At 42.2% G+C, this 27,816-nt stretch overlaps 1 protein-coding gene across 1 annotated transcript; it reads left to right on the forward strand.

The window, feature by feature from the left end:
• The first annotated feature begins 544 nt into the window (after positions 1–544).
• Positions 545–27,547, forward strand: DHX8 (DEAH-box helicase 8). Its single transcript, XM_037808470.1, has 23 exons — positions 545–815; positions 3,521–3,606; positions 4,135–4,204; positions 4,611–4,696; positions 5,657–5,766; positions 6,144–6,491; positions 6,902–7,046; positions 7,147–7,350; positions 7,938–8,025; positions 9,465–9,562; positions 10,584–10,731; positions 11,892–12,073; positions 13,327–13,521; positions 13,873–14,058; positions 14,155–14,365; positions 14,724–14,905; positions 17,340–17,480; positions 20,535–20,690; positions 22,114–22,251; positions 22,744–22,872; positions 23,051–23,247; positions 23,779–23,958; positions 24,755–27,547. Exons 1-23 carry the CDS (start codon positions 674–676, stop codon positions 24,972–24,974), a joined length of 3,642 nt encoding a protein of 1,213 aa, XP_037664398.1. The 5' UTR covers positions 545–673; the 3' UTR covers positions 24,975–27,547.
• Positions 27,548–27,816: the final 269 nt, after the last annotated feature.

Here is a 27,816-nt window from a genome sequence, read left to right on the forward strand (position 1 = left end):
TTTACAGATGAGAAAACTAAGACCCCAAAGATTAACTTGTCCAAGGTCAGCCAGCGAGATAGTGTAAGTGCCAGTGTCCTCATTTATAAAATGACAGGGATTAATGCCAGAACTAGAAGCTATTGTCTGCTCATTTGCTGTAGAGTCGCTTGAGATCGTACATAATGAGCCCGAAGAGGCTAGGTCCGGGGAATATGCGGACCCATCTATAAGCAAATTTTGCCTTTTCCAGACTTTGGTTTCTTTAGCAAGGCTGGTAAGGTGCAGGCCGGAACGGCTCGCGGCCTCTCTGAGGGCTCCACCCGCGTCCCCCAAGGCCTCCCGCTCCTACCACGCCTTCGGGCGCCCCTTGCGTAGACCACTGTCGCCCCCTGCCGACGCAGGACTGGAGCGCGCCGGGAATGAACGTTTCTGGACCTGAGGGCGAGCGAAGAAGCTCGTTCGCCAATAGAGGGCGTAGGCCGGCGTGAGAGTAAACCAGTTCTTGCCGGCCCTTCTTTAAGCACTTCCTACCGGATCTCTATGATCCATCCGATTGCAACACTGGAAGTTCCTAGAATTTTCAATATACAGTAAACAAAAGGGATGTGCGCCGACCCGGAAGTGAAAAGCGATTCCGGGCTATAGTAATTTCGAGGCCCGGCAGTGCCGAGGCAGAGAGGGTTCTGTAACCATGGCTGTGGCTGTGGCGGGATCCATTACCGGGGCGGAGCTAGGCCCCGCGGAAGAACTCGCCAAACTCGAGTATCTATCTTTGGTGTCCAAGGTTTGCACTGAACTGGACAATCATTTAGGGATCAACGACAAGGATCTGGGTGAGTCCGGGGAGAGCCCTGCGGGGTATGGGCAGAGGGAAGTGGAAGAAGGGTGGTTGATGGGCCGGATGTGTGTCTGTCTCTCTTTCTTTCTGTCCCTCTCCCCGTCTGCGTCCAGAGATCTGGGCCCAGGGAACCTGCGGCCGTGGCCTCTACTTGAGAGCCCACCAGACCTAGCTGTTAGAAACTTATTTCCCAGAGATGTCACTGAAACTCTGGGCTGCCATAGCTGCTTGCTTTTTATTCAGCCCAAGTAATTAAAACTGTGATCACAACAGCAGCGTCATGCACAATGATGATGCTAATGGCTGACGTTTATTGGGTGCTATGTGCCAGACTTTATGCTAGTGTTTTATTTGCATTATCTTAATTGATCTTCACACCACCCTGTGAGATACTGTTATTATCTCGGTTCCTAAGTTAAGTAAACAAGGCCTCTGAGTAGTTAAGGTTTGATGGAGCCCAGTTTAGAATCCATATCTTTTTGAAGTCAGTGTCTATGCCTTAACGGTGCTCTTGACTTTGTGTGCCATACTGCCTCCCAAACACCAGTCATTAGAGGTTTGGCAGCAAACTGTACACTGGGGGAACCAAAACTGAGGAATCAGAAAAGTCCAGGGTCCTAGAGCAAGTCTATAGGACAAGTGAAGCCCTTACGAAGGTGAGAGGGAATGGAGAGGATTGACCTTTGATAGATATAGGGTTGCTTCATCCAGTGTAACAGGAGAGAGAACAGAGAATATGATTCTAGATGCCGATGAGTTTAGAGATCGGTGACAGGAAGATGAGGGAAGAAGTTCCATCTGATCTATTTTCTGAATGCAGATGAAGTGGTCATCAGTTGGAGGGATGGAAGGGAAGGGGACTTTGACAAGGGAAGGGAGGGCAGATGTGTGACCTTGGTTTCTCCAAAGCTGTTTTCTCATCTGTAAAATAGAGGTGATAATATTTTCTCTGCGGGGTTGCGATATAGCACCTAGAAAAATGCCTTGCAGCCAGTAAATTTTAATTCACTTTTCTCTTGCCTCCCAGTCAAGATGTGGTTGTCCTGTGTCATTTTCCTTCAGTCTCCTCTTTTTCTAGATGATAATGAGATAATCTGGTCCCTTTGCTCTCTGGGTAATTTGTTCCTTCAGCAAATATGTATTGAGCTAGGGATCTTGGAATATAGCAGAGAACAAAAGTTTTCTCCTGCCTCTTTATTTTTGTTTTGCCTACTAACTCCATGGTCTCTTTTAAAGGGAACAACAAGTTATTGAGACCTTCTGTTATTACTTTGAATTGTTTTGATGTTAACCTAATTGTATATGAAAATAAAACTAGGTATAAACTCTGTGTCTTTATAGTTTTTCTATAACTAAAAACCCTAAACAGATTTGCAGATAAACTATCAATATACCTTTTCTGTTAAGTACAGAGTTTCAGAACCAATGACATTAAAATAATCATTTAAATTCATGTTACTGTTTTCCTGTTTTTAACAATGAACTTGTTTTTAACTACTTAATCCTGTTTTGATAGCCCCGTTTATTTAATGGTGCCCCTATATAATTCAGAAAGTTAAAAACATACTGATCAATGACTATGGGCAGTGAGAATAGTGAATATGCTGCTGACTGTTAATGGTTGGCTCTTTTGAGCATGGCATGCTGGGTACCATGTGACTCAGTTCTCCTTCCTCTTTTCTCTGAAGGTTGATTTGCCTGGGTCACAATCCTGGCTCCACCAATTATTAGTGGGTAGGTCAGCTTCTCAAACTCTTGGCCTTCTTGTCTATAAAACAGGGACAGCAGTGGTACCTTCCTATGAGGATTGTTAGGAGTATCATGGGAATAATCCATGTAAAACACTTAGCCTAGTGCCTGGCAAGTAGCAGATGTTCAAAAAGTGTTCCTCACTGGCGTTGTTGTTAGTAAATTGTTATTATGCATAACCTTTGTTCATGTAGCTTGATGGCATTTGGCTTTCACCTAATGTCATCAAAAAAATAAACGCAAATTCCATTGTGAAAATGGTATGGTAGATCATCCAGATCTTCCATTTTATATTTTTTAAAGATTACCATCCAAATGAAATCATAAAATTAAGAAAAAAAAATTTGTGTGGAACTCACAATGTGAGGATTATTGCCTTGGTTTCTTAATTAATAAATAACTCTAATAGACCTCAAGAATGAGGTAGGTTTGTGGAGAAAAATTTGGGGGGCAAATGAGTTTTTTATCAACGTGCAGGTTGTACTACCCAGTAGCTGCCTTGCTCTCATATATACATTGGGTCTGGTCTATCTTTCCTTCCAGAAACTGTAGAAAGCATCCTACTCTGTATGTCTGTGTGTGTGTGTACATGGGCTCATGCTTTTTGGCACTGTTACCTCTAGGGTCTATGTGCCAATTTGCCCGGCTAGTGATTTTGTGAGAAGAGGGTACAATGAAGTGGGGCAAATATAGCAGATCTTACCAGTATGAATGCTCACAAGGAAATGGTAAGCCATCTTGTAGTAATATTTTCTATTCATTTATAAAAACTCACTAGAATATACATGAAAAATCTCAGCAGTCTATATACTCTTTCTTTTTTCTTAACGGATGGTGGTCTTTGCTTTTTATGGCTGTTGGATTAGCCTAATTTGTTGCTTTTTAACATGCTTGAATCTGATTTCTTGCCTGAGTCACCATTTCTTGTTTTTGTTTATTTCTTGTTTGCAGCCGAGTTTGTGATCAGTCTTGCTGAGAAAAATACCACCTTCGATACTTTTAAGGCTTCTTTGGTCAAAAATGGCGCAGAATTTACGGTATGTGTATCTGGAGACTCCTGTTTTGTTTTATTGTCGCTATTGAATTTAAAAATAGGGTTTTGATGTAGGAAGGAGACAAGAGTTTGTGCATAGCAATCAAATAAGCCATTAGGTTATAATGTTTTCATGCCACTAAGCAGTGGGGAATGTAATTGGATTTCCTGTGACATCTTTCTAATAGGGCAGGATTTATATCATTAAGTCTTTGTGGGTATTTACATTCTTGTACTGTGAATGCAGGAAGTCAGAAACAAGAGTCCAGTTTCTGGAGGTAGTTCTAAACCATAGAAAATAAAGTGGCTAAAGAGTACTAAATAACTTCCCTCCCAAAGAATCCTAAATATCAGCTTTTTCTGAAGTACTGTACTAGTTCCATGCTACATCAAGTGCTTCATTTGTTCCAATTAGTTAAATCTGGGCCCATAACTTTTCTCCAAAGGATATTCTTTGCCTTTTCCTTTTTCTCAGTGTATGTAAGCACTGATCCAGGAGCTGACAATTTTTATTCTATGTTTCTTTTCAAAGGATTCTCTTGTTAGTAACTTGCTGCGTCTCATACAAACCATGCGGCCTCCAGCGAAATCTACTAGCAAAGGTGAGCAGAACTTCCTGCTGAGCTTAGCCTCCAGGCTGGTTTAGATAGTGAGCATCTATAAATTGTATTTGTTTTCCCCTTGGCAGTTGCTGGGCAAGCAAATGTTCTAGCAGAAGTTTTCAATTACTTGAGACAAAATTGAAATTATAAGACATAACCCAAATGAGCACTGCTGTACCCCACTCCCCGCCACATTCCCAGAACTCAGTCTGTTGAGAGCTTTGAGGTCAATGTTTTTAGAAAATTAAATTATGTTTATGGTAATGTATATGACTAATATGTAGGAAAATGCCATACTCTATTTTAGTTTGATGCCAATCTGACGTTTACATTTTGTTAACCATTAAGAAAACACTAAATATATCTTTTTTTTTTTTAATCCCTTCATGCTTTTTAATGAAACAAGATCCAGTTGTTAAACCCAAAACTGAAAAAGAAAAGCTGAAGGAACTCTTTCCAGTCCTTTGCCAACCAGACAACCCTTCTGTTCGGGTACTATAACCATTTTGAGAATGTCTACTATAACTGCATGTTTTCTGCCTCCTGTTTTCTATCTTTTTATTTATTTTATTAATTGTAAATGTGTCTTCATCATTACATTTTTTTTTTCAAAGTAGAATCATTTGATTTACAAGTCACTCCTAGAGTACCTACAATGTATAAGATGATAAATGGTTCCAAGAATGATATTTAAGGGATGTGAGATTGGGAACTGTGGGAAGAGGTGATTAGGGGTATGGAATAGGTATCAAATAGGTTCTGGAACAGATGCTTGATGTGAAATTAGATTTTTTATTCCATTACATGTTAGAAAGTAGTTTTTGAAGTGTTTTTATATTTAAAATTTCATTTTAGCAAATATTTATTGAGTGCCTACTGTTTTAAGTACCAGGAATACAGCAGTGAAAGAAACAGAGTTCCTGCCATCTTAGAGATTACATCCTAGCATTGGGGCAGGGTCAGGTGGAGAGGGCAGAAAATAAACATGTAAACAGTGTAGTGGGGAGGAGGCAGGCAATAAACAAGCAGATAAGCAAGTATATAATGTAGCTGATAGTGATAAGGACCATGAATCAAAATAATGTAGGGTAAAGAGGGGGTGGGAGTGCAGAGGGAGGGTTGCTTTTTAAAAATTTTAACTTCTGTGTCATTTTTATAATCACCGCTTGCTTGCTTTCCTGGGAAGGGTGGTTGATGTCTAATTGCCTTCCCTAGGGTTATATTAAAGTCACAGGGGATTTGCCAAATGTAGAAATAACTTCCAAGAGGCTTTGCTCATTTCTTCTGCCTCTGTCTAAAATCATGTTGGAAATCTCCGCCCCTCTTCTGCTTTCTTCACATAAGTGGTCTGTAATGTAGGGGCTGTCAGATTCATAGATGTATCTGAAGTACAGATTGTTGAGTCATTTTTTCCCCTTCTCCTGTTAACTTTGCTGGCCTCTGCCTCCATAGACCATGCTGGATGAGGATGATGTGAAAGTCGCTGTGGATGTCCTGAAAGAACTGGAAGCCTTAATGCCCAGCGCAGCAGGCCAAGAGAAGCAGAGAGATGCTGAGCATCGGTTTGTCCTTAGGATACTTTGGGAGTTTAGGAATCTGTGATATTTGAATTTTGTGGACCCGTCAAGCAAAATTTTGAGCAAATTTACAGAATCTGGACTAAGTACCATATTTACTTGGATCTATTTTCATTGCTCCCTACTAAGACTGTGTGCAGCAAGTGCTAAGATGTTGAGAAGATTAGAAACCTGGGTTGAAAGGGGCTGAATATGTTTAGGGCCTGATCCTTTATTGGCCTTCAGGGATGTCATAATTATTGAAATTCAACTCAGTGGTTAGTGAGCACCTATCTCTGCATGGCACTGTGCTGCAGTCTTGGAGATGCAAAGGTGAAATAGGGCTGATTTCTTTTCCAAACAGGTTTTTCTTGATTTGTTAGGGACAGGACAAAGAAGAAGAAGCGGAGTCGGAGTCGAGAACGAGACAGAGATCGAGATCGAGACAGAGACAGAGACCACAAGCGGAGACGCCGGTCCCGTTCTGGATCACATTCCAGGACTCGAGAGAGGAATAAAGGGAAGTCTAGATATCGGTCAAGGAGCAGAAGTCAGAGTCCCCCCAAAGACTGGAAGGACCGGGACAAGTATGGGGAGAGGAGTCTGGACAGGTGGCGGGATAAGCATGTGGACCGCCCTCCCCCTGAAGAGCCCTCCATCGGGGACATTTACAATGGCAAAGTTACCAGCATCATGCAGTTTGGGTGCTTTGTGCAGCTGGAGGGACTAAGGTAATGGCTGGTGTATTCTTTCATGCCAGTCTTGGGCAGAGTTTCTTTTATCATGGGGATTTTCACTTTCTAAAGAGTTATGATTAATGACACTTTAGTCAAAACAGCCACATCAGGTTCTTTTGAAGTTGAATTTTTATGCAGAATATTACAGAGCCATTTATTTCCTCTGCTTTCAGGAGATCTGTCCTTTTTGCCAATTGAGACAAATGAAAATTTGTCCCCCCACCCCAATATCTTTTCTTTGGGAGGGTAGAAATGCTGTTTTATTGTTTGACTACCTTCTTGATACTTTCCTCTTGAGTTTTAAGAATTTTTACTTTTGTTTAGTTCCAAGGGGAGTGGAAGTCGATTGGGGAAAAGTCATTCTTAGACATGTTGCAGATGTGTCATCTGACTCTGTCCCTCAGGAAGCGGTGGGAAGGCCTGGTGCACATCTCTGAGCTCCGGCGGGAGGGCCGCGTGGCCAATGTGGCTGATGTAGTGAGTAAAGGCCAGAGGGTCAAGGTCAAAGTGCTGTCCTTCACTGGGACCAAGACCAGCCTGAGCATGAAGGTAGGTCAGCTGTTCAGCCTTTTTCCACAGCTCATGACCAAGGAAATATATAAGAAGATAGCAGGTGAGCAGCTATACCTCCCTTGTTTTTTTGCCTTAGGATGTGGATCAAGAGACTGGAGAAGATCTGAACCCAAACCGACGCCGAAATCTAGTTGGGGAGACTAATGAGGAGACCTCGATGCGGAATCCTGACAGACCCACTCACCTGTCCCTTGTCAGTGCCCCTGAAGTAGAGGATGACTCTCTGGAGCGCAAGCGCCTCACTCGCATCTCTGACCCAGAGAAATGGGAGATCAAACAGGTTGGGACCGTTAGCTTTTATGGCCACATAGGCATTCAGCATGTAGCTTGCTTGTTAGGAGTGTGGGTCTGGGAATGCGACAGCCTGGATCACTGTGTGATTCTGCGCCAAGTTCCTCTACCTCTTTGTGCCTCAGTGTCCTCATCTGTAAAATGGGGATAATGGTGTTTGAGGATTAAATGATTCAATTGAAGTGAAGCGCCGAGGTCAGTGCCTGGCATATGATAAGTAGTCTGTAAGTGTTCCTTCTTGTCTGAGAACAATGGTGTGCCAGACACCATACTAGATGCTAAGGCTACGGAGATGAATGTGTCATGCTTCCCACCCTTGAAGAACTCAAAGTCCAGTGGAGGAGACAGATCTAAACAAATGATTGTGAGGGGATGCACAATAAGAAATGTGCAGAGTGCTATGGGAAGTAGAGAAGGAGCAGATAATTCTTCCTGGCTCCCTAGCGATGGGATATGTGATGTTTGAGGCCCTGCTGTCTTGGTCAGAGGAGAAAAACCTACATGAAACCCCTGTTTTAACTATTCTACAAAAGAAGAGTTTTAACCCTAGCAGGTTGTTTTCTGTCTTTTGGCTAGATGATTGCTGCCAATGTCCTTTCCAAAGAAGAGTTTCCAGACTTTGATGAAGAGACTGGCATTCTCCCTAAAGTGGATGATGAAGAAGGTAACTAACCTCTTGGATTGGACAGGATAATGACTCTAGAGGATAACTGGCAATTGAGAGCCATTGGACTTGGCGGTTTATTTGTAGCCTGTGATTAGCAATCTTGTTTCTTGGGTCTCACCAGTCATCTCTCAAAGAAAAGGGGTTCTTCCATGAAGAAAGCATGATGGAAAAGGTCCATTTTTCTCACATACATTTGTATTTTCAGGAATCCTAATGTTTTTATTGCTTATAATAAGATTTAAGGATATAAAGGGTTATATTTGTATTTTGGGGAGTAAATTTGATCTCATATACTTAGTAATTGTTCTGAAAATCCTGGATCCACTTAGATTACCATTAAGTTGCCCTGGAAAAAACTTTTAACTTAGCCCATTATCAATTTTTGAAAATTGTGAAATGAATTCTATAAGAGAGCATATATAATTTATATAACAATCATAGATGGGAACCTACATACCCACCACCAGCTTAAGAATTAGAACTTTACCAGCACCTTTGAAGCCCCTACATGCCCCCCTCTGATGAGATCCTCCTCTCTCCTCAGGGTAACTATCATTCTAAATTTTGTTAAACACTCCCTTGCTTTTCTTTAGAATTCAACCGTGGATGTATCCATCCTTAAACATATATTGGTTGGTTGGTCTGTTTTTGAACTTCAGATAAATGAAATCATACTATATGTGTTCTTTGTGGGGTTTTTTTAATCTTACTTTTATGCTTCTGATATTTATCCATGTTGATTCTTATAGCTGTATTTCATTCATTTTACTAATATAAAGAGTTTCAGTGTATAAATTTACTATCATTTTTCCATTTTAATTGTGATAGCATGAGTTGTCTCTGTTCTTTGAGGTTTTGTTTTTTAACCTTATAAGTGTTATTGTGCAATTATATTTATCTCTTAGTGCATATGTGCAAGACCTTGTCTTTCTCCTAAACACTTAGGAAAAGAATTACTGGGTAGTAGGAAATGTGCATGTTCAACTTCACCTGGCAGTTTCAAATTGTTTTCCAGAGTTCTTATACCAATTTGCACTTCTCCCAGAAGTGTAAGAGATTTGCTGTTGTTCTGCCAACTTGATATCTTTTCCAACACTTGATATTGTCCAACTTAATTTTTTTTTGCCAATATATTGTGGGTTAAGAATTATGCAATGATGAGGTTGGATGACAAATGCTTTACCATTTAGAATGTCAGAATAGCATTTTTCACAGGGTCTGGTCAGTTCTTGGGCTTGAGTACAAATGCATTAGAAATGGGGAGGAGAGCAGTCTTCTGGCCTAGAGCTTCATGTTGCATTGCTGCTCTTTTCACATTGGGAGATATCTTGGGTAAAGATTGCTGATGCCCCTGGATATTAATTGTTTGGGTGAAAATGCTTGGTCATTTTCTCTTTTGTTTTTGGTTAATTCTTCTTTTTTGGGGGTGCTTTTAGATGAGGACCTTGAGATCGAACTGGTTGAGGAAGAGCCTCCATTCCTGAGAGGACACACCAAGCAGAGCATGGACATGAGCCCCATTAAAATTGTTAAGGTGAGAAATCCTGGGGCTCTAACCTGGAAATTTCAGGGGGACTTCTTTTCTTAAAGTAACAGGTCAGTTTTTCAGAGCAGAAAATTAGATCCGTGTAAGCAGAACTCAGGTCACAGGAGGTAGAATTGGTGGTTAGCCAGGGTCTAGAATGTTTTTTTTTAAAGGGAGATTAAAGTTGGCCTTGTTGCATTTTCCTTTTTAATTTTTTACCCTCATCTTAGTGGTGTTTTGGGAGGAAGCAGAGACAAATCTGAGTGCCCAGCTATCATCAATTGCCTTTGCCCAGTTTCCTTAGGGCTTGAATCATTACTTTGCACATTCAAAGGCAATTTTGAAGGGTTCACTTGACTAGCTAGGGCTGGTCCACAATAGAAATCTATAGCGCTGGGTGGTTGAGGCAGTGCTGTGGGGAGAAGTCAAGCAGGAATTCAGAGAACTGTTATAAAATTTTAGGTATGGAAAAGGGTGCCTTAAGGGTCTCCCAGCCCAGCTTCTTGGTAGTGTTTGTGTCTTTCTGCCATGTTCCTCCCTTGTTGTCATCTCACATCTGGTTGACATTGTTAGTGACAGGGAATTGGCCAGCCCTTAGGAGATTCCTTCCATCTTTAAATGGATCTGATCATTAGGTCTTCTTTAGGAGGAGCTGAAGTCTGTCTCCCTGAGACATCCACATTGAACTTGATTTTATTTCTTGGGGCCATACAGAGTTCTTATCCTTTTCTTACATGTCTTTTATAAATTTAATGATAACATCATTCATATCTCTTTTGCAATGCTCATCTTTAAACCAGCATCTCCAGTTCACTCAATGATTTGTTATTGTCCTCATTCATTTTATCTGAATATGCTCTTCTTTATCCGTTTTCCTTCATGTCTTCTGGTGACTTGATATGAATTTTCCCTTCAAGTATGGTCTCATATTTTCAGATTAGAGAGGCTTAAAATACATATTTTATTTATTGGACATGTAATGCATGCTAAGATCACATTCTGATGTTGCTTTTTTCCCCTGTTGCCCTAGAACCCAGATGGCTCCCTCTCCCAAGCAGCTATGATGCAGAGTGCCTTGGCCAAAGAAAGGCGGGAACTCAAGCAGGCCCAGCGGGAAGCGGAGATGGATTCTATTCCCATGGGACTCAATAAACACTGGGTTGATCCGTTGCCTGATGGTAGGTTTTTGGAAGGGAGGTGTAGACCTCAAAAAAATATATCTGAGCCTTCAGGTTCACAGGGAGGGAGGCACTGCCAGGACACACTGAAAATTTAGCCTTGGCTTTGATGTTTTGGTTTTTTTTCTTCAAAGCATGCTGCTGCTGCTATTGTTGTTGTTGTTGTTTTCCCAAACATAATTAAAACCAAAATGCTTTAGTAACCCTGGTCAAATCATAGACTGGCAGAGTTTTCTTTTAGACAATTTAATTTTTTTACTTAAAAATAATAAAGCTTTGAAACTTCCCTTTTCATAAAACTCTTTAGTGGGGAGATCAGTATTCATTGAATAATTCCTCCTTTAGTGAAAGGCTCCTATGATCTTCCTTTGACTTCTGCCAAGGCTTGCTTATTTGGTTAGTAGGCTTAATTAAGTATGTTTTCATAGCTGGCCTTTGCTATCAAATCTGTAAAATATTTGCATATTCTAGAGCGCAACTAAAATTTTGCTAATTCTTTTGCTCCTTACTTACAGCCATGAATCCCAGGGTTTAATTGAAAACACTCTACTAAGTGAAAGAAGCCAGGCACAAAGAGCCATATGTTGTATGATTCCCGTTGTATGAAATGTTTAGAATAAGTAAATCCATAGAGACAGAAAGTAGATTATTATTTGCCAGGGGATGGGGGGAGGGTGAGAATAGGGATCGACAGCTAATGAGTATGAAGTTTATTTTGGGGGGGGATGAAAATGTTCTAAAATTAGATAATGGTGATGGTTGTACAACTCTGTGAATACACTAAAAACCACTGAACTGTACTCTAAAATGGTGAATTTTATGTTATGGGAATTTTATCTCAATTATAAAAAAAGAATCCTCCGGTTTACGCAATGTCAAATATGTAGGTCTTCATGACTTCCCTCACCTGGCCTTCCTTTTTTCTGTCAGGAGACGTGACACATATGGAGCACCGCTTGTTACAGTCTCTTGCTCTCTTTTCCCCTACTCCTGCTTCCCAGTCTTTTCTTCACATTAATTTGTTCCTTTGAGTACCAGTAGGTCAGGGCTCAGACTTACTGAGGTCACACGTGTGTGATACCCACCTGCCATTTTGTTTTTTTCCCTGTTGCAACTTGAAGTAGCTTGAGGAAAGTAAAGTTGCCTGTTTTCCTTTCCAGCGGAAGGCAGACAGATTGCAGCCAACATGAGAGGCATTGGGATGATGCCCAACGACATTCCTGAGTGGAAGAAACATGCCTTTGGGGGCAATAAAGCTTCTTATGGAAAAAAGACCCAGATGTCAATCATTGAGCAGAGGGAGAGCCTGCCCATCTACAAACTGAAGGAGCAGCTGGTCCAGGTGAGGAGCCCTTTTATCATGCATGGGTGGTGGTGGGGTGTTTTCTAAAAGAGAGGATAACAATTTAAAATAGAAATGAGCTGAACAGGTGTGTGCATATTCCCTTTTCCAAAAGGAATAGGGAAAAAAAGTTTCCAAGTATTTTTTTTTTTTTTTTCAGTTTACACATCTTTTTTTCCTACAAGGGAGGAACTCTGTTTGAACCAGGGGATCTTGGAGCAGTTTCAGTGGGCAAAATACTATGTTGGTTGGACCAGCAGCTCTGGTCAAGAAAGAATGAGGTACTCAGCCAAGGAATCCTTGTAAGCAAAGAATTTGCTTCAGATAGTTATTTCCATATTATGGAGATCCGATTTTAAGACCACCAAACCTTTCCTGAGGCAACCCACGTGTATTAGTTTGCAGAGAATCCTTTCAGCAATAGCTTACATGTATATAAAAGCAAGTACAAATATATACCTCCACATACATAGGGACATGTATACATTATATGTTTTATACATACTGTGTATTTATGGGTGGTAACATATTATATGTTGTCTCTATCTTGCTCTTTCCATTTAACAATATAAGAGATTGTTTCACCTTATTTTTTGTGTGCCTTTTAAATGCTTCATTATGTGACCGTGCTCTGATTTAACTAGGCCCTTATTAATAGACCATGCCGGTTGATTTCAGTCCTTTGCTGTTACAAACAGTGCTGGTATAAAATTGGAAATAAGAAATAAGTTGACCTTTGTGAGGGAGGTACTGGGGATTTGGGAGTGGTGATGAAGAGGAACACTTTTTATTTACCTTTTGAAGTTACTGTTGAATTCTTGAACCATATGCATGCAATAACTTAAAAAAATTTGTATCACCAGGGATATCTGGGTGGTTTATGCTTTTAGCACCTTCTTTATATTTATGATTCAAGAAAACCAGTAGATATTCTTGAAAAATATAAATTTGAGTCATTAAAAAAAGAATACCAGTTAAGTTTAAAGTTTTTAATTTAAGTTAAACATGCAATTAAAGAAATAAGGCAGAAAATTACATAGAGTACCATTGTTCATAGAAAATCACCATTAACATTCATTTTTTTCCCAAGTGTTTTCTATGTATCATTAATAATATTTTAAATATTAGGTGTAACCTTACGATATGTACTGTGTCTCCCTTTTCTCTTTTAGTGCCAGAATGCAAGCATTCTTTCTTTCACTCCAGAGTAACATGTAGCAGATTTTACTGTATTTATATCCTGTTGGTTTCAGGCTGTCCATGACAATCAGATCCTGATTGTCATTGGAGAAACAGGATCTGGGAAGACAACACAGATCACCCAATACTTGGCAGAAGCGGGCTACACTTCTAGAGGCAAGATTGGATGTACCCAGCCAAGAAGGGTGGCAGCCATGTCGGTGGCCAAAAGAGTGTCGGAGGAGTTTGGTTGTTGCTTAGGCCAAGAGGTGAGTGGGTAATGAAACTGCTATGGAAATGCCAGGAGAAAAGTATCAGGGCCCAGATCCCTTGATAAAATGGGAATGGAAATAGTACTACCCTGTTTTCAGGTTTCTCCGGAGGCAGAAAGCATTCTTGATAAGTGGCCAATGATGATCTCATTGTCATCATCATCAGTCTGTTGAGGATCAAGTCCAAGGCAGACTTTACTATAAGGAAATCACTGAACATCTTAGTCAGATTCTTATCTCTTAAGATTATGGGCAACAGTGTGACTGGGCAGAAATCTTTCCTGAAGACCCCTTGTGATCACAGAAAGAAGAGGTTTGGGTGTGAAGTTTTCACCTGCTCTGCTCTAGGTGGGCTACACTATTCGATTTGAGGACTGCACCAGCCCTGAAACAGTCATCAAGTACATGACAGACGGGATGTTGCTCAGAGAGTGCCTGATTGACCCCGACCTCACTCAGTACGCGATCATCATGTTGGACGAGGCTCACGAGAGAACAATTCACACTGACGTACTCTTTGGGTTGTTGAAAAAGGTAACTAATTGCTCTTTATTGACCTTTCTACTGGAACTGAATTCTGTGCTTCTTTGAGTAGTCCTTTTTTATAAACCGTGTTGCATTTCCCTTTAGACGGTTCAGAAACGGCAGGACATGAAGCTGATTGTCACCTCAGCCACCTTAGATGCAGTGAAGTTTTCTCAATACTTCTATGAAGCCCCCATCTTCACCATCCCAGGTCGAACATATCCAGTGGAAATACTGTACACAAAGGAACCTGAAACAGATTATCTGGATGCCAGCTTGATCACTGTCATGCAGATCCATCTAACAGAACCACCAGGTGAGGGGAAAGAGCATTTTTTCCTTTTAAGCTAAAAGTTCAAATGTGGGGATCTTTGTTGCTAATCTTTTAAAAATTATCTTTTGAATATTAGTCTGTCTGTAAGTCTCCAGCTTCCATGTTTGAAATGGTGGTGGTGAAAATATAAATAATGATGTGCAGGGTTTAAATGTACCTATTTAAACATGGACAGATGAAAATCTCTTAGGAATGAGAATGTATGCTTTTTGTTATTTGGAGAATAAACACACACACACACACACACACACACACAGTTGGAAAGTAAATTGACACACACACACACACACACACACACACACAGTTGGAAAGTAAATTGATGCCCCTGTTCTTTTTGTAGGTGATATCCTGGTCTTCCTGACTGGTCAGGAAGAGATTGACACTGCTTGTGAGATCCTGTATGAACGAATGAAATCCCTGGGACCTGATGTCCCAGAGTTAATTATCCTCCCAGTGTACTCTGCTCTTCCTAGTGAGATGCAGACCCGAATCTTTGACCCAGCTCCACCTGGTAGCAGAAAGGTAATACTGGGCAGAAATGATGCTCTGTTGTACTCTGAAACCATGGCCATAATGAGAATTGCTTAAGGTGTATGCAAGTCTTGTTTGTTATATTTTAGAGAATAGTCTGATTAGCTTGTTGAAGAATAAGAGTCTTATATGTGGCTCCTGCTCCTCAGCCTCTCTTTCCCTTCATCAGCCATTCTTTTTGGAGCATCTACCAGGCTTTGGACCAGGCACCAGGGCTGTAGCATGAGGACAGGTGTCAGTCTGCTGTGGGGCATGCACCAGTAGAGACAGGCTTTTAACATAGAGTATGAAAGTGCTGTTTGTGCCGTGGATGCCCAAGGGGAACAGCTAACCCAGTCTTCTTAGAGGAAGTAAAGATCTGAACTAGACTAGTCCCGAAGAGCATGTGGATGTTCATCTAGGCAAGAAGGGCAGGAGGATGTGCATTCTGAGTAGACAAAACAGCCCGTGACAGCCTGGAGGGAAGAGAGCATGGCTAGTTTGGGATACTGTGTGGTTCTGGTGGCTGGAACTAAGTGTGTTGAGTATTTATATGAGACAACAGGAAAGGAGACAGATTTTTTTTTTTTATGACGGCTTTATTGAGATATAATTCACATCCAATACAGTTCACCCTTTTAAAGTGTATATAGGTCAGTGGTTTCTAGTATATTCACAGAATTGTGCAACCATCACCAAAATCAATGTTATACATTTTCATCATCCCCCAAGGAAACCCCATCCATACCTTTTAGCAGTTACCTCCCCACCCCCTTCTCCCCAGTCCTAAGCAACCACTGATCTACTTTCTATCTCTTACGGATTTTACGGATTTGCCAATTCTGGATATTGCTTATAAATGGAATCATATAATTTGTCGTCCTTTGTGACTGGCTTCTTCCCAAGTTCATCCATATTGTAACATGTATCAGTATTTCATTCTTTTTTATTGCTGAATAATATTCCATTGTATGGATAAATAATGTTTTATTTATCCATGAAATTGATAGACATTTGGCTTGTTTCCACTTTTTGGCTATTATGAATAATGCTGCTGTGAGCATTCGTGAACAAGTTTTTGTGTGAACATGTGTTTTTTTTTGTTTGTTTGTTTTTGGCTTTTATAAAAAGGGGCTTTATTTGGCTACACAGTTACAGTCTTTTTTTTTTTTATCTTCATTTTATTGAGATATATTCACATACCATGCAGTCATACAAAACAAATCGTACATTCAGTTGTTCACAGTACCATTATATAGTTGTACATTCATCACCTAAATCAATCCCTGACACCTTCATTAGCACACACAAATAACAAGAATAATAATTAAAGTGAAAAAGAGCAATTGAAGTAAAAAAGAACGCTGGGTACCTTTGTCTGTCTGTTTGTTTGTTTCCTTCCCCTATTTTTCTACTCATCCATCCATAAACTAGACGAAGGGGACTGTGGTCCTTATGGCTTTCCCAATCCGATTGTCACCCCTCATAAGCTACATTTTTATACAATGAACATGTGTTTTTATTTCTCTTGAGTATATTCCTAGGACTGGAAGACAAATGGATTTGGATAACATCAAAGAGAATGGTAAACATGGCAGGTGCTTGGGGTGGAAAGGATAAGGGGAGGGAGAAGTCAAGAATGACTCCCAGGTTTCTGACTTGAGCAGTTGGGTGGAAGACAGTGCTGAGGAGGGAAACATGGGAGGAGGAGTCAGTGTTGGGGGAAAGATGGTGAATTCCTCCTCTGTTATTTTCCTAATGGTTGGACGTTTCTCTAAGCAAGGTTTCTGAAAGGTAGAAGCCTTTCAGAGCTTGTAACTGGTAAGGTGCTGGCATGGTGTGAGATGTTCTGGTGCTGCCTAGAATGTTTTTTCCAAGTTATTATTGTGTTTTATTAACTAAACCTCTGGGTGAAAGAACAGTGGTCGTGCCAAGCTGAGACTAATAATCTTCTAGATCACATATACTGCTGCACACATTCAGCCTGTGAAATTCCCATGCTGCCTCGTGGTTCATTTTATGATCAGAAAATTAACGAATTTCCCCTTTGTTCCACATACATGAATAGCCCATTTTGCAGTCCAGATGTCCTGGTGGAGGAAAGAAAAATCTCATTTTATATTGGCACATGTGATGCCAGGAAATCTCTGCTTCCCCAGGGTGCTAGAAAATTAAAATTGTGGTAATCAACACTGGATCTAGAAAATGAGATCTGTAGCCTTTTGCACGAAATGCAATTGACTTTGATTGGCCTTAGCTTTTTCTAGTTCTACTTGTCCTCTCAGGTAACTCCCCCATCCCTAACATAACCTTTCCCTTCCCCTCATTTTGAGGCAGAGCTGGGATTAAGTGTCATCCTTTATTCGTCTAGAGTGGGAGATAGCTACATTCTCCTTGGGAAGATGTCCCTTTTCACACCTCAGGGCTGTGCCCCTCTTGCCTGCAGGTTGTGATTGCCACTAACATTGCAGAGACATCGCTGACCATTGACGGCATCTACTATGTGGTGGACCCTGGATTTGTGAAACAGAAAGTTTACAATTCCAAGACGGGGATCGACCAGCTTGTGGTGACGCCTATTTCTCAGGTATGGTAACAGGTATATCAGGTATACCAACAGCTTTCCTGAAAATCCTGGTTAGGGTCTTTCCAAAATGTTAGGAGTTCAGCTTTTTTGTTTTCTTTTCTTCTTCTTTGGCTTACAGAACAATCATGCATGAAATATAGGATTCCCATATACCACCTTATTATTAACACCTTGCATTGGTGTGGAACATTTATTATAATTGGTAAAAGCACATTTTTATAATTGTACTATTAACTATAGTCCATGGCTTAACTAAGGATTCAATGTTTGTGTTATGCAGTTCCATGGATTTTTTTTTTTTAACTTTTATCCTAATACCATATATATAACCTAAAATTTCCCCATTTAACCACATTCAAATATATAATTCAATGTAGTTAATTATGTTAACAATGTTGTACTACCATCACTGCCATCCATTACCAGAACTTTTCCATGGCCCCAGATAGAAACGGTACAATTTAAGCCTTAACTCCCTATTCCCTACCCCTACCCCATCCTCTGGTAATCTGTATTCTAGATTCTGGCTCTATGAGTTGAGTTTGCGTATTCTAATTATTTCTTATCAGTGAGATCATACAATATTTGTCCTTTTGCATCTGGCTTATTTCACTTAACCTGATATTTTCATTCCTTTTTACAGCTGGATAATATTCCATTGTGGGTATATACAACATTTTGTTTATCCATTCTTCAGTTGATGGACATTTGGGTTGCTTCCATCTTGTGGCAATTTTATATTTTGAACCTTATGGTTTTCAAAGATGAACTTTTAAGATATTGGATGCTTTAGTGAGATAAGGGAAGGATTTGTGTTGTTTGTTTTTAATCTTTAGAGTAGTGGTAGTGTTTCAACTTAAAATGCCCCATATAACTTGAACTTTAAAAAAAATATTTGAATCCCTCACAGCTTAGATTATCCAATTTAGGTGATAAGAGCATATTTTTTAAAATACTTAGCCACAGATGTCTGAGATAGTAATTCATGAGATGATTATGTATTTCTTTGGTTATTATGGAATAGTTTCCTGCCTAAATTGTATTAAAAATTAATTACTTGCTCAGTTTTTTTTGAGGGCAGTTTGGCAACAGTGTATCAAAAATGTAAAAGTTCATACTTTTTAACCTAACAGTTCCACTTCTGGGAATAGATATGAAAGAAATAATTGAACATATAGCCAAAGGTAATGGAAAAGGTTGTTCATTGAAGCATTGTTGATAGGGAAAAACTGGAAAAATTCTAAATGAGCTCCAAAAGGGAAGTAGTTTAATAAAATATGGTATATCCATGCCATGGAATGTGGCCATTTATGTGGTTGTGTAGATCTATATTTAATGACATCAGCATATAACAGATATATTATTTGGAAAAAAAGGGAGGTACAAAAGAGCATGAATGGTGTAATCCAATTTTTGTTTAAAGATAGATTGTGTGTGACTGTGCCCAGTGTATGTGAGTGATGTGTTCATGAAGCAGAAAGGATGTAGTCCAAATGTTAGCCGAGGTTATTTCTAGGTGGCCATGCTGGTGACTGTGGTGCTGAGTGATGTGGATTTTGCCTGTATACTTTGATACATTGTTTTAATCTTTTACAACAGGAATGCATTACTTTCATAATCTGAAAAAAAACCGATAAGGTTATTTTCACCTAAAGGGTGCTTGCTAAATGCCAAGCGCTGTCCTAGAGACTTTTACATGTTTTAACTCATTACCGTCTCACCTCGACCCTGTGTGGTAGGTATGATTCTTATCCTCATTTCACAGATTAGGGGACTGAGACAGAGAGGAGTTAAGTGAGTTGCCTAGTCACACAGCTGGTAGAGCCAGGATTTGAATCTGAGCAGTCTGGCTCCAGCCTGTGTGCTCTGTGCCACTTCTCCTGGCACAGTTCTCCTGTGTGTGATACTCACAATGACCAGGAAATTAGTTACACATGCCTTCCCTGATTTTGAGTGAGGAATCTGACCACAGTATGTGATTGCTGCCTGGATCTGTGTGGTTAGTTGTCCTGCCATACTCCATCCTTTGGTTTGGAGCTGGCATGGCAACTTGGAAATCCTGTTACAAATTGACTGACTGTTTTGCTGGAAAATATCTCTTATAGAGAGCTAGTCGCTGCTTCCTTGCTACTTAGGCTAAACTGTGTTTTTTGTTTTGTTTTGCTTTGTTTCTCCATTTAAAAAATTTCCACCATTACCTCCAAATTACAGAAGTAATATTATGTTAATTTTGGAAAACAGAGAAAAAATTTAATTGCCCATAGGCCTACTGGTAACCACTGGTAATCATTGTCATCATTTTGGTGTTTTTTCCCATGTTCGTTTTTTTCATAGTTGCAATTCTAGTATGCTAGTAAGTTTGCAGTTTTGTATCCTTTTTAAGTATTAATTTTCCTGATTATTAAGATAATATATTTTCAAAATAGAGTATTTGGTAGAATATAAAGAAAATGAAAGTCATCTGCAAGCCCTACCATCAGAGTTAACCACTGTTAACATTTTAGGGTGTTTTTGTTCTCAGTCATTTCCTTCTGGTATTTTATGTATACGTATATAAAGTTTTACAAAATTTGTATTATACTGTTTTATAACTTGCTTTTTTTCACTTAGTATAAGTGAGCATTTCCTTCTGTCATCAAACAGTCTCATCCTGATTTATAAAATGGCTGCATTATCATCCTTTGTATGAGTAACATAATTTTAGTTCCGTTACATTTTTGGTCATAACTATGGGGATGGCCTTTTGTTTATTTTATGCTTTCTCTTCTATATTCTGCCACAGTGTTTTGAAGGTATGTTTCTATGTGTCTTTACTATATTTCTCACATTCACCCTGCTAGTATGTGGCTCACTCGAACAAACTTTCCTGAGTATTTTAGAGAGGATGATAAGAGGATTGGTAGTCTTGGAAATGGTTCTAAAGGAAGTGAAATAAACCAATCCCCATTTCCGATTTTGCCAGTAGCTAAGTGCCTCCTTTTCACAGATTTCCTGGGTAAAGTTGTTAAGCAGATGTTTAGCCAGATATGATCCTTTTATATGCTCACCCTCTAGGCTCAGGCAAAGCAACGAGCTGGCAGAGCTGGGAGAACGGGCCCGGGGAAGTGTTACAGGCTGTACACGGAACGTGCATACCGCGATGAAATGCTGACCACCAATGTGCCCGAGATCCAGAGAACCAACTTAGCCAGCACTGTGCTCTCTCTCAAGGTAGAAATCACTGTCTTGTTACATGTGGTGGAACAGGGCAATCCTGTGGCCTTAGTAAATGAAACTCCGTTTTATGAACCTTATTGAATACTTTAGTGACCTCATGAAACTGGTCCCTTTGAGTGAAATGCAAATGGCTGTGACGACAGCCTCACTACTGGCAGGTCTGGGGCTAAATTGACTTGTCTGCTGTGAGCACACAGTTTTTCTTGTGATAATAACCAGCAGGATATTTGGTTGTAAAGGTTTAAGTTAGGAGCATTTTCTAACAAAGGAAGTTAGAAAAATATCATCGGTGCCAAACTAAAGACAGACCCACTTCCTCAACCTCTTTAGCTTTCAGATCCAATTCTGTTCCTTTAGAACTAGAGAACATCTCCCTATCCAGAAACTTTGCAAAGGAGCTGTCAGTACAGATTTCAGACCGGCCCTCTGAGGCCTTGGTTTTCATTCTGAATCATGGCTCTTCCTCTCTCAGTGCCCCAGGAGGACCTTCATTCTCTTTTGGCAGGGGGAGCCGCACAAGTAATTTCCCAGATGATGGCATTTTCCCCCGACACTGATGTTGCTGTGGAGCCCTGGCACTTTATTGGTGCTGAGTGTTCTGTCATAATTCATTATTCATTTCCTATAAGAGAGACTAAACAGCTTCAGAAAAAACCTGCTTCAGCCTCCCGGTGGTTCAAACTTCTGCTCCCCCCGGGGGCAAGTTTATCTACTCTCTGACCGCTGTTCTTTGTTCTTATCTTCAAAAGGGGGTTGTTAATAGTAGTAAAAAAGGGGGTTGTGAAGATAAATGAGATAATGCAGGTGAAGGCACTAAGCACAGTGCTTGATGATTGCTAACATAATTCCTCCTAGTTGTTATTCATACAGTAAGCATTTATTGAACACCTGCTGTGTTATGGCCACAATCACTTTATGGGAAAGAAATAGAAAGCATGGGTCCTACCACATCCCCCTTTATGTTGCACTTGAATAGTGCATCAATTTTGTTTCTAATATTTTTCAAATTAGCTAACAAACATAGAATGCCTACTACGTGCCAGGGACGTAGATGGCACTGTGTTGTGGCTTCATGACATGGGTCTCACCCCTTTGTGAACTCTTTGAGAGCAGGGACCATATCTTAGTTATCTTTACTTACCTACTACCTAATGTGGTACCAAGCATTTAATAGTTGCACGGGAGAAACAGTGTATGTGAGAGACAGGACGAGCCAGTGTACTATCATTTTGAGGGAGTGTTTTTAGTTTTCTGAGTTTTGTGTGGCCCTGGCTTGGGGTTACTGCTAGTCTCCCAGGTGACTCCCTAATGGCAATTGAAGAAACAGGAAAGAATGTGGCCAGTAGCCTCCCTCCATGTTAACACCTGATGCCCAGACTGACCTTCCCATCCTGTGCTTTCTTCCTTTCTTTACTAGGCCATGGGCATCAATGACCTGCTATCCTTTGACTTCATGGATGCCCCGCCAATGGAAACCTTGATCACAGCCATGGAGCAGCTGTACACACTGGGGGCCCTGGACGACGAGGGCCTGCTCACTCGCCTGGGCCGCAGGGTAGGGGACAGGCTTGGCTTCTGGTGCTTTGGGGAAGATTCCCTGGGCAGCCTTTCATATTCTTTGGTCTGTGCAAAATCAAGCTCTGAGACCCTGGGTATGCTTTGAGTAGAATTCTAGGGGATTATTTTTAACCTGGATTTTCTACTGTTACTTTAAATTGTTTCTTCTTTGTAGACAAAGGAATTCTATCCACAGTCACTTTTACCTCTGGATACATTAAGCAGTATAGTATTCATTTTAAAAGGTGTCTGCAAAATTCCTGTCTACCCTAAAAGTCTTGGTCACATACATTCCAGTGTGGTTCATTTGGGAAAGAAAAAAAAAAACCACAACATTCTTCTCATAGAGACAGACATCCCACATTGTCCTGAAAGGCGTGCTTTGGGGAAATCTCTTCTAGTCGGTTACCCAGGGACCGTGTCCCACACTGGCCAGTCTGGATTATGTCTTCCATAGAAAAGCAATTGTAGTGTCTTCTTCTCCCTCTAGATGGCAGAGTTCCCTCTGGAGCCGATGCTGTGCAAAATGCTGATCATGTCTGTGCATCTGGGATGCAGTGAGGAAATGCTGACCATCGTGTCCATGCTATCTGTGCAGAATGTCTTCTACAGGCCAAAGGTAGGGTGCTCACACCCACATTCAGATCAGGGCGAGTGACGTCAGCCTGTTGCCACTGGGATGCTGAACATGGACATTGTTGTCAGGACCATGTTGGGCTCCCTGGAACTGCTGGACGTTCAGGTAGTAGCTAGTAGCTGTTGGCTGGAAAATGATCCTCTGTCCCACTGCTTGGCAGGATAAACAAGCCCTTGCGGATCAGAAGAAGGCCAAATTCCATCAGACCGAAGGGGACCACCTCACCCTGCTGGCTGTGTACAACTCCTGGAAGAACAACAAGTTCTCTAACCCGTGGTGCTATGAGAACTTTATCCAGGCTCGTTCCCTGCGCCGGGCCCAGGACATTCGCAAACAGATGTTAGGCATAATGGACAGGTGAGCTGGCATCTCTGGTGACCCTTCCTGTGTTTGGGGCGAACCTCCTTGGTGTCGTGTTTGTCTGTGTCTGAATGCCCCTACCCAGAAAGCTCTGGGCACTTGTACTTTTGCTCCTCACATCAGCCTTCTCCTCCGGCTTTTCCATCTTTGTTTTACCCCCTCTCCCCAGGCAAGGGTGTGGCTGAGGATTTCTTTAGAAAATTCTTTCCTGAGGGGAAGATTATTTATTTGTTGCTGAAAAGTTTGTTTGTTTATTTATTTATTTATTTATTTATTTTTATTATAAGCCTGTGGAATGTTAATAGTCTGTAATACTTGCCTAAGCAAAGTATCTTGTTCTTACTGCCCCCATCCTGCCCACTGTGTAGAATTGCCCTTGGAGTACACTTAGGGCTGGAAGGGGGATCCTGGTGGCTTCTCTGCGGACTCCAAGATGGGGCCGTTGGGCCTCACCATTCTGGAAGATAGAACTTCTGAAAGCAGACTAGTCTCACTCGTTTGTCCTCTCTTGATTTATTCTCGTGATAGGCATAAGCTGGATGTGGTCTCCTGTGGCAAGTCTACGGTTCGAGTGCAGAAAGCCATCTGCAGTGGATTCTTTCGTAACGCTGCCAAAAAAGACCCGCAGGAGGGTTACCGGACACTGATTGACCAGCAGGTGGTCTACATCCATCCTTCCAGTGCACTGTTCAACAGACAGCCGGAATGGTAGGTGGGCAGATCCCGGGTCCTAGTGTTTCTTATGGGCAGAGAGAACCTGATGGTGACCCAGGCCATGGGCCTGCTCTCTCTAGGAAGTCTCAGTCACATCAGGTGCCCACAGCTAGCCTTTTGAGGCCCCCGGGCCTTCTAGAGAAGCACTTAATTTTTCAGTCTACTGGTACTTTGTATTTGTGTCTTTGCTCACCCCAACACGTCCTATTCTGACATTACTTTTCTTTCTAGAGCATCAGAGGCCTGAAATAGGTACAGTATCAGGCCCTGTTGAAAATCATAGGGGTTGGAGCTAAGAAGACCTTAGACATTAGCTTTTGTGAGGTGGTTTTTGAACTATTTTTTTAAAAACACCATGCTACCATGGTTGACAAAGGGATGGAGATATAGAGTCTTGCCTCCTTGGCCTTCCCTAGCGCCTTCTGGCAGCCTCTGAGGCTCTTCTTCAGGGCTCTAGAATACTGTGGAGACAGTCTAAAAAACCACCCTCCTATTTTACAGAGCAGAAAGCTGAGGTCCAGAGAAGGGACGTGATTGGCTCTATGTCACTTAACTGGTTAGAGGCAGAGCCAGTGGAACGTACTGTCTTGACAGCTTTCTTAAGGCTAGAGGCGTGTAGGTGCCTCAGTATTGGTCATGGCTGTCATAACAGAGACTGCAGTCTCTTGAGGAGTCAGGCAGAAAGGCAAGAGTGTGAAATACAAGCTCAGCTGAGGCCCACTGGGCACCAGGTTGGCTGTAGAGTGGGGCCTGCATCAGAGGCTTGAGCCCTTTCTGTGTCTCCTCTCAGGGTGGTGTACCACGAGCTGGTGCTAACTACGAAGGAGTACATGCGTGAGGTCACCACCATCGATCCCCGATGGCTTGTTGAGTTTGCCCCGGCCTTCTTCAAGGTCTCTGACCCCACCAAGCTAAGCAAGCAGAAGAAGCAGCAGCGTCTTGAACCCTTGTATAATCGCTATGAGGAGCCCAATGCCTGGAGAATATCCCGGGCCTTCCGACGGCGCTGATAGGCAAGACTTGTTTGTTTTCCTCTCCTGCAGCCGTGGCCCAGGGCTTGGACTTATTCTTATTCATAAAAAGCTGGCCCTGGGAATGCAGCTGTCCGTGACTGAATATCACATCTGGGCATTTCTAAACTTCACTCTCACTTCTTCCCTGTTAGTAAAATAGAAACAGGGTTATAATCCTGGTGACCAGAGCCTCCAGCTCCCAACCACCCCAAGTCACTGAGGGCTGCCAGGGGCTCACAGCCAACATGAGATGTTGCATCATCTCCCAGAAAGGGTCAACTTTTACAGCCCCAGGATGGGAAAACAAGTCACCAAGCATCTGACACAGGGACACAGTGAAGGCCGTCATACCCCAGCTGGTGATGCCTGGAGGAGGGAGCCACAAAGCTCATCTAAAGTGTTGGTCCTGCGTCCTGCCCCTGTGCTTTGGCTTAACCTTCTGGAAATATTTATTTTCTTAAGGAAACAAAAATGGTTTCTGGGCTGTTACTTTTCGCTGGAATGTTAGCATATTGGCGGGGGCTCATGTTGAGGGAGATTTAGTGGCTGCGGCTCAGGTGCACCTGGTGAAGAATCCCCTGGAACCAGAGTCCTGGCCTCTCTGGGCTCGGACGTGATGCGCAGCCCAGGCCTGCCGCCTTATCTTTCAGCGCAGGCGCTAGCCCAGTGCACCGTGGCCCGGCCTGCCCGGTGATTAACCACATCCACTCCACAGGGCTCTGCAGTCTGGGCGCCTGAGTGGTTACAGATGTTGCATATTCAATACAGACGGTTCTCCCTTGTTTCCTTTCCTTCTCTCTCCCTCCATCTCACAGGGTGCAATGTGTGTCCTGTTTCCTTTTGAAACATACTAAGCGAAGGCACAACTTTTATTTTGTTTTTATTTTTCCCCTGAGGTTCTGGATGGATTTTAACAAAGCATTTTTATGGTTAAACCTCTCCTCCCCCTCCCCCACTCTGAACATAAAACCAACGAGATACCTCTCAGAGCTGGTTTATGCTGCCTAATATCTGTGTTCGTCGAGTCCTCCATGCTTTTTTCTCTTGCACTTGACTCTTCTGGAGCAGTTGGGTAATGGCTGCCTACTGGTGCCCCTCTAACAGCTTCTCTCCTGGGAGGCTCTTTACTTGGAGGAACATCAGACAGGTGCTACCAGGCCAGGTTGAGAAGCTTCTGGAAAGCTGGTCTGCACCTGGAGCCTGAGAGGAGCCTGTGGGGGATCAGGTACATCCTATCTATATTATGCGTGGCCCATGTGCCCCTCCCCCATATTAGTAAGTTCTGAAATTATGTAAATGTAGAAATACTGTAGAATTGTACGCCAGGCCCAGAAAGAGACTATACGATGTGCTGAGATATACAGGAATGTAGGCTGTCACTGGACAACAAATAAACCACCTTAAAGACACAATCCAAAGAGAAGCCATTGGAGAGTAATATAGGCCAGGGAGTCTGCTGACTACACATCCCTGCCCCTTCCTTAAGCTGAGTGAGCTCCTCCTGATTCCACTGGAGTATGCTCCTTAGTTAGCTCAAGCCAGCAATAAAGGGGCAGGGATTGTTGGGTGTTAACCTTTAAGACGCTAGGGGCAGCGACTGTGCATTAATACTGGCCCTTCTGAGTTCATTCCCCCCAGGTAGGAGGGTTTGGGGTTTAAGGTGAAGTTGAGAAGGGGATGTTAGGCTGGGGGTGAGGGATAGTGGGATGGTCATCTTCGTGGATTAGGTGAGCAGAAAGGACCTCAGCTCTCTGGGTGTTCCTTGAACACCTTTCCCTAGGAGCTGGGGTCCCGTCTCTGCTAAGACAACATGGCTGGTGTCTGACCTTTTGACTATCCATCAGGAAACAGCAGTGTATGCAGCAGAGCTGAGCCTGCTGGAAGGGAGAAGGGGGCTCTGGCCAGATTCTCAAGGAGAACTCTCCTGCTGCTGGCACACAATGGAGTCCTTGTTCTCTTCCTTGAACCAATCTTTCCAAGGTTCATCGGCCCAGAAGATGTGGGTCTCATGCTGGGAGCTGAAATCTTCTTGGCCATTAAGGTATATTGTTCACCCCAACCCGGCAGGAGCCTGAGCGTGGGAGTCTCCTGCCCCTGCCCGCGTGCTGAGTCTGTTGTGTCTGTGTATGGGGTGGGGGGCTGGTCCCTGTGGGGCACGTGGAGACTCTACTGCTGGGTCAGCCTGTGGTCCAGGGTTTAACTTCATCTGCCTGGAGCCTGGTTTTGTTTTGGCTCTCCCTTCTATAACCCAAAGAATTTCCTCCCAGTGGGCTGCTGGAAACCATAACTGTCCCCTTCGACATAGCACCCCTCCAGGTTTGAGGATGTGAACAAAGAGCAATGAGTGGCTTGTTAGTTAACAGTCCAGAGGGCAGTATTGAATTTGCTTCACTAAACTGTCTCAGCCTGTGGAGACTTTTGACTTATGCTATTTCTCTAAATCCCAGTCTCATGTGCATACTCAGGACCTCAGGGTTTCCACCCCGATTTTTACACCTTCCTCCTAACTTGATAGACTGGCTTTAATTTGGAATTAAATTGTATATTTTTTTCAAACTTGCATTTAAAAATTGACTTTGTGATGTTCCTTGCTCTAAATCGCCAAAAGTTAATACCTTGATGCTTTGTGTCATGTTGCTTTTCATTTGAGGGGAGCCCTTGAGAGACTTCCTTCACATGAGGTAGCAGTGCTGCCCCACGGTTCTGGCCTTAGTAAGGGTCGGGCTGGCCCGGCCCCAGCACAGCCATGGTTCTGACTTGGCTGCCTCTTTTCACCTGAGTCTGCTTCCCAGGAAGATGTTTACCGAGGGGCTAGTCTAGAACCGCTTATTCTGCCCTC

This window comes from Choloepus didactylus, chromosome 18 (genome assembly GCF_015220235.1).
Source record: "Choloepus didactylus isolate mChoDid1 chromosome 18, mChoDid1.pri, whole genome shotgun sequence".
Lineage (NCBI taxonomy): Eukaryota > Metazoa > Chordata > Mammalia > Pilosa > Megalonychidae > Choloepus > Choloepus didactylus.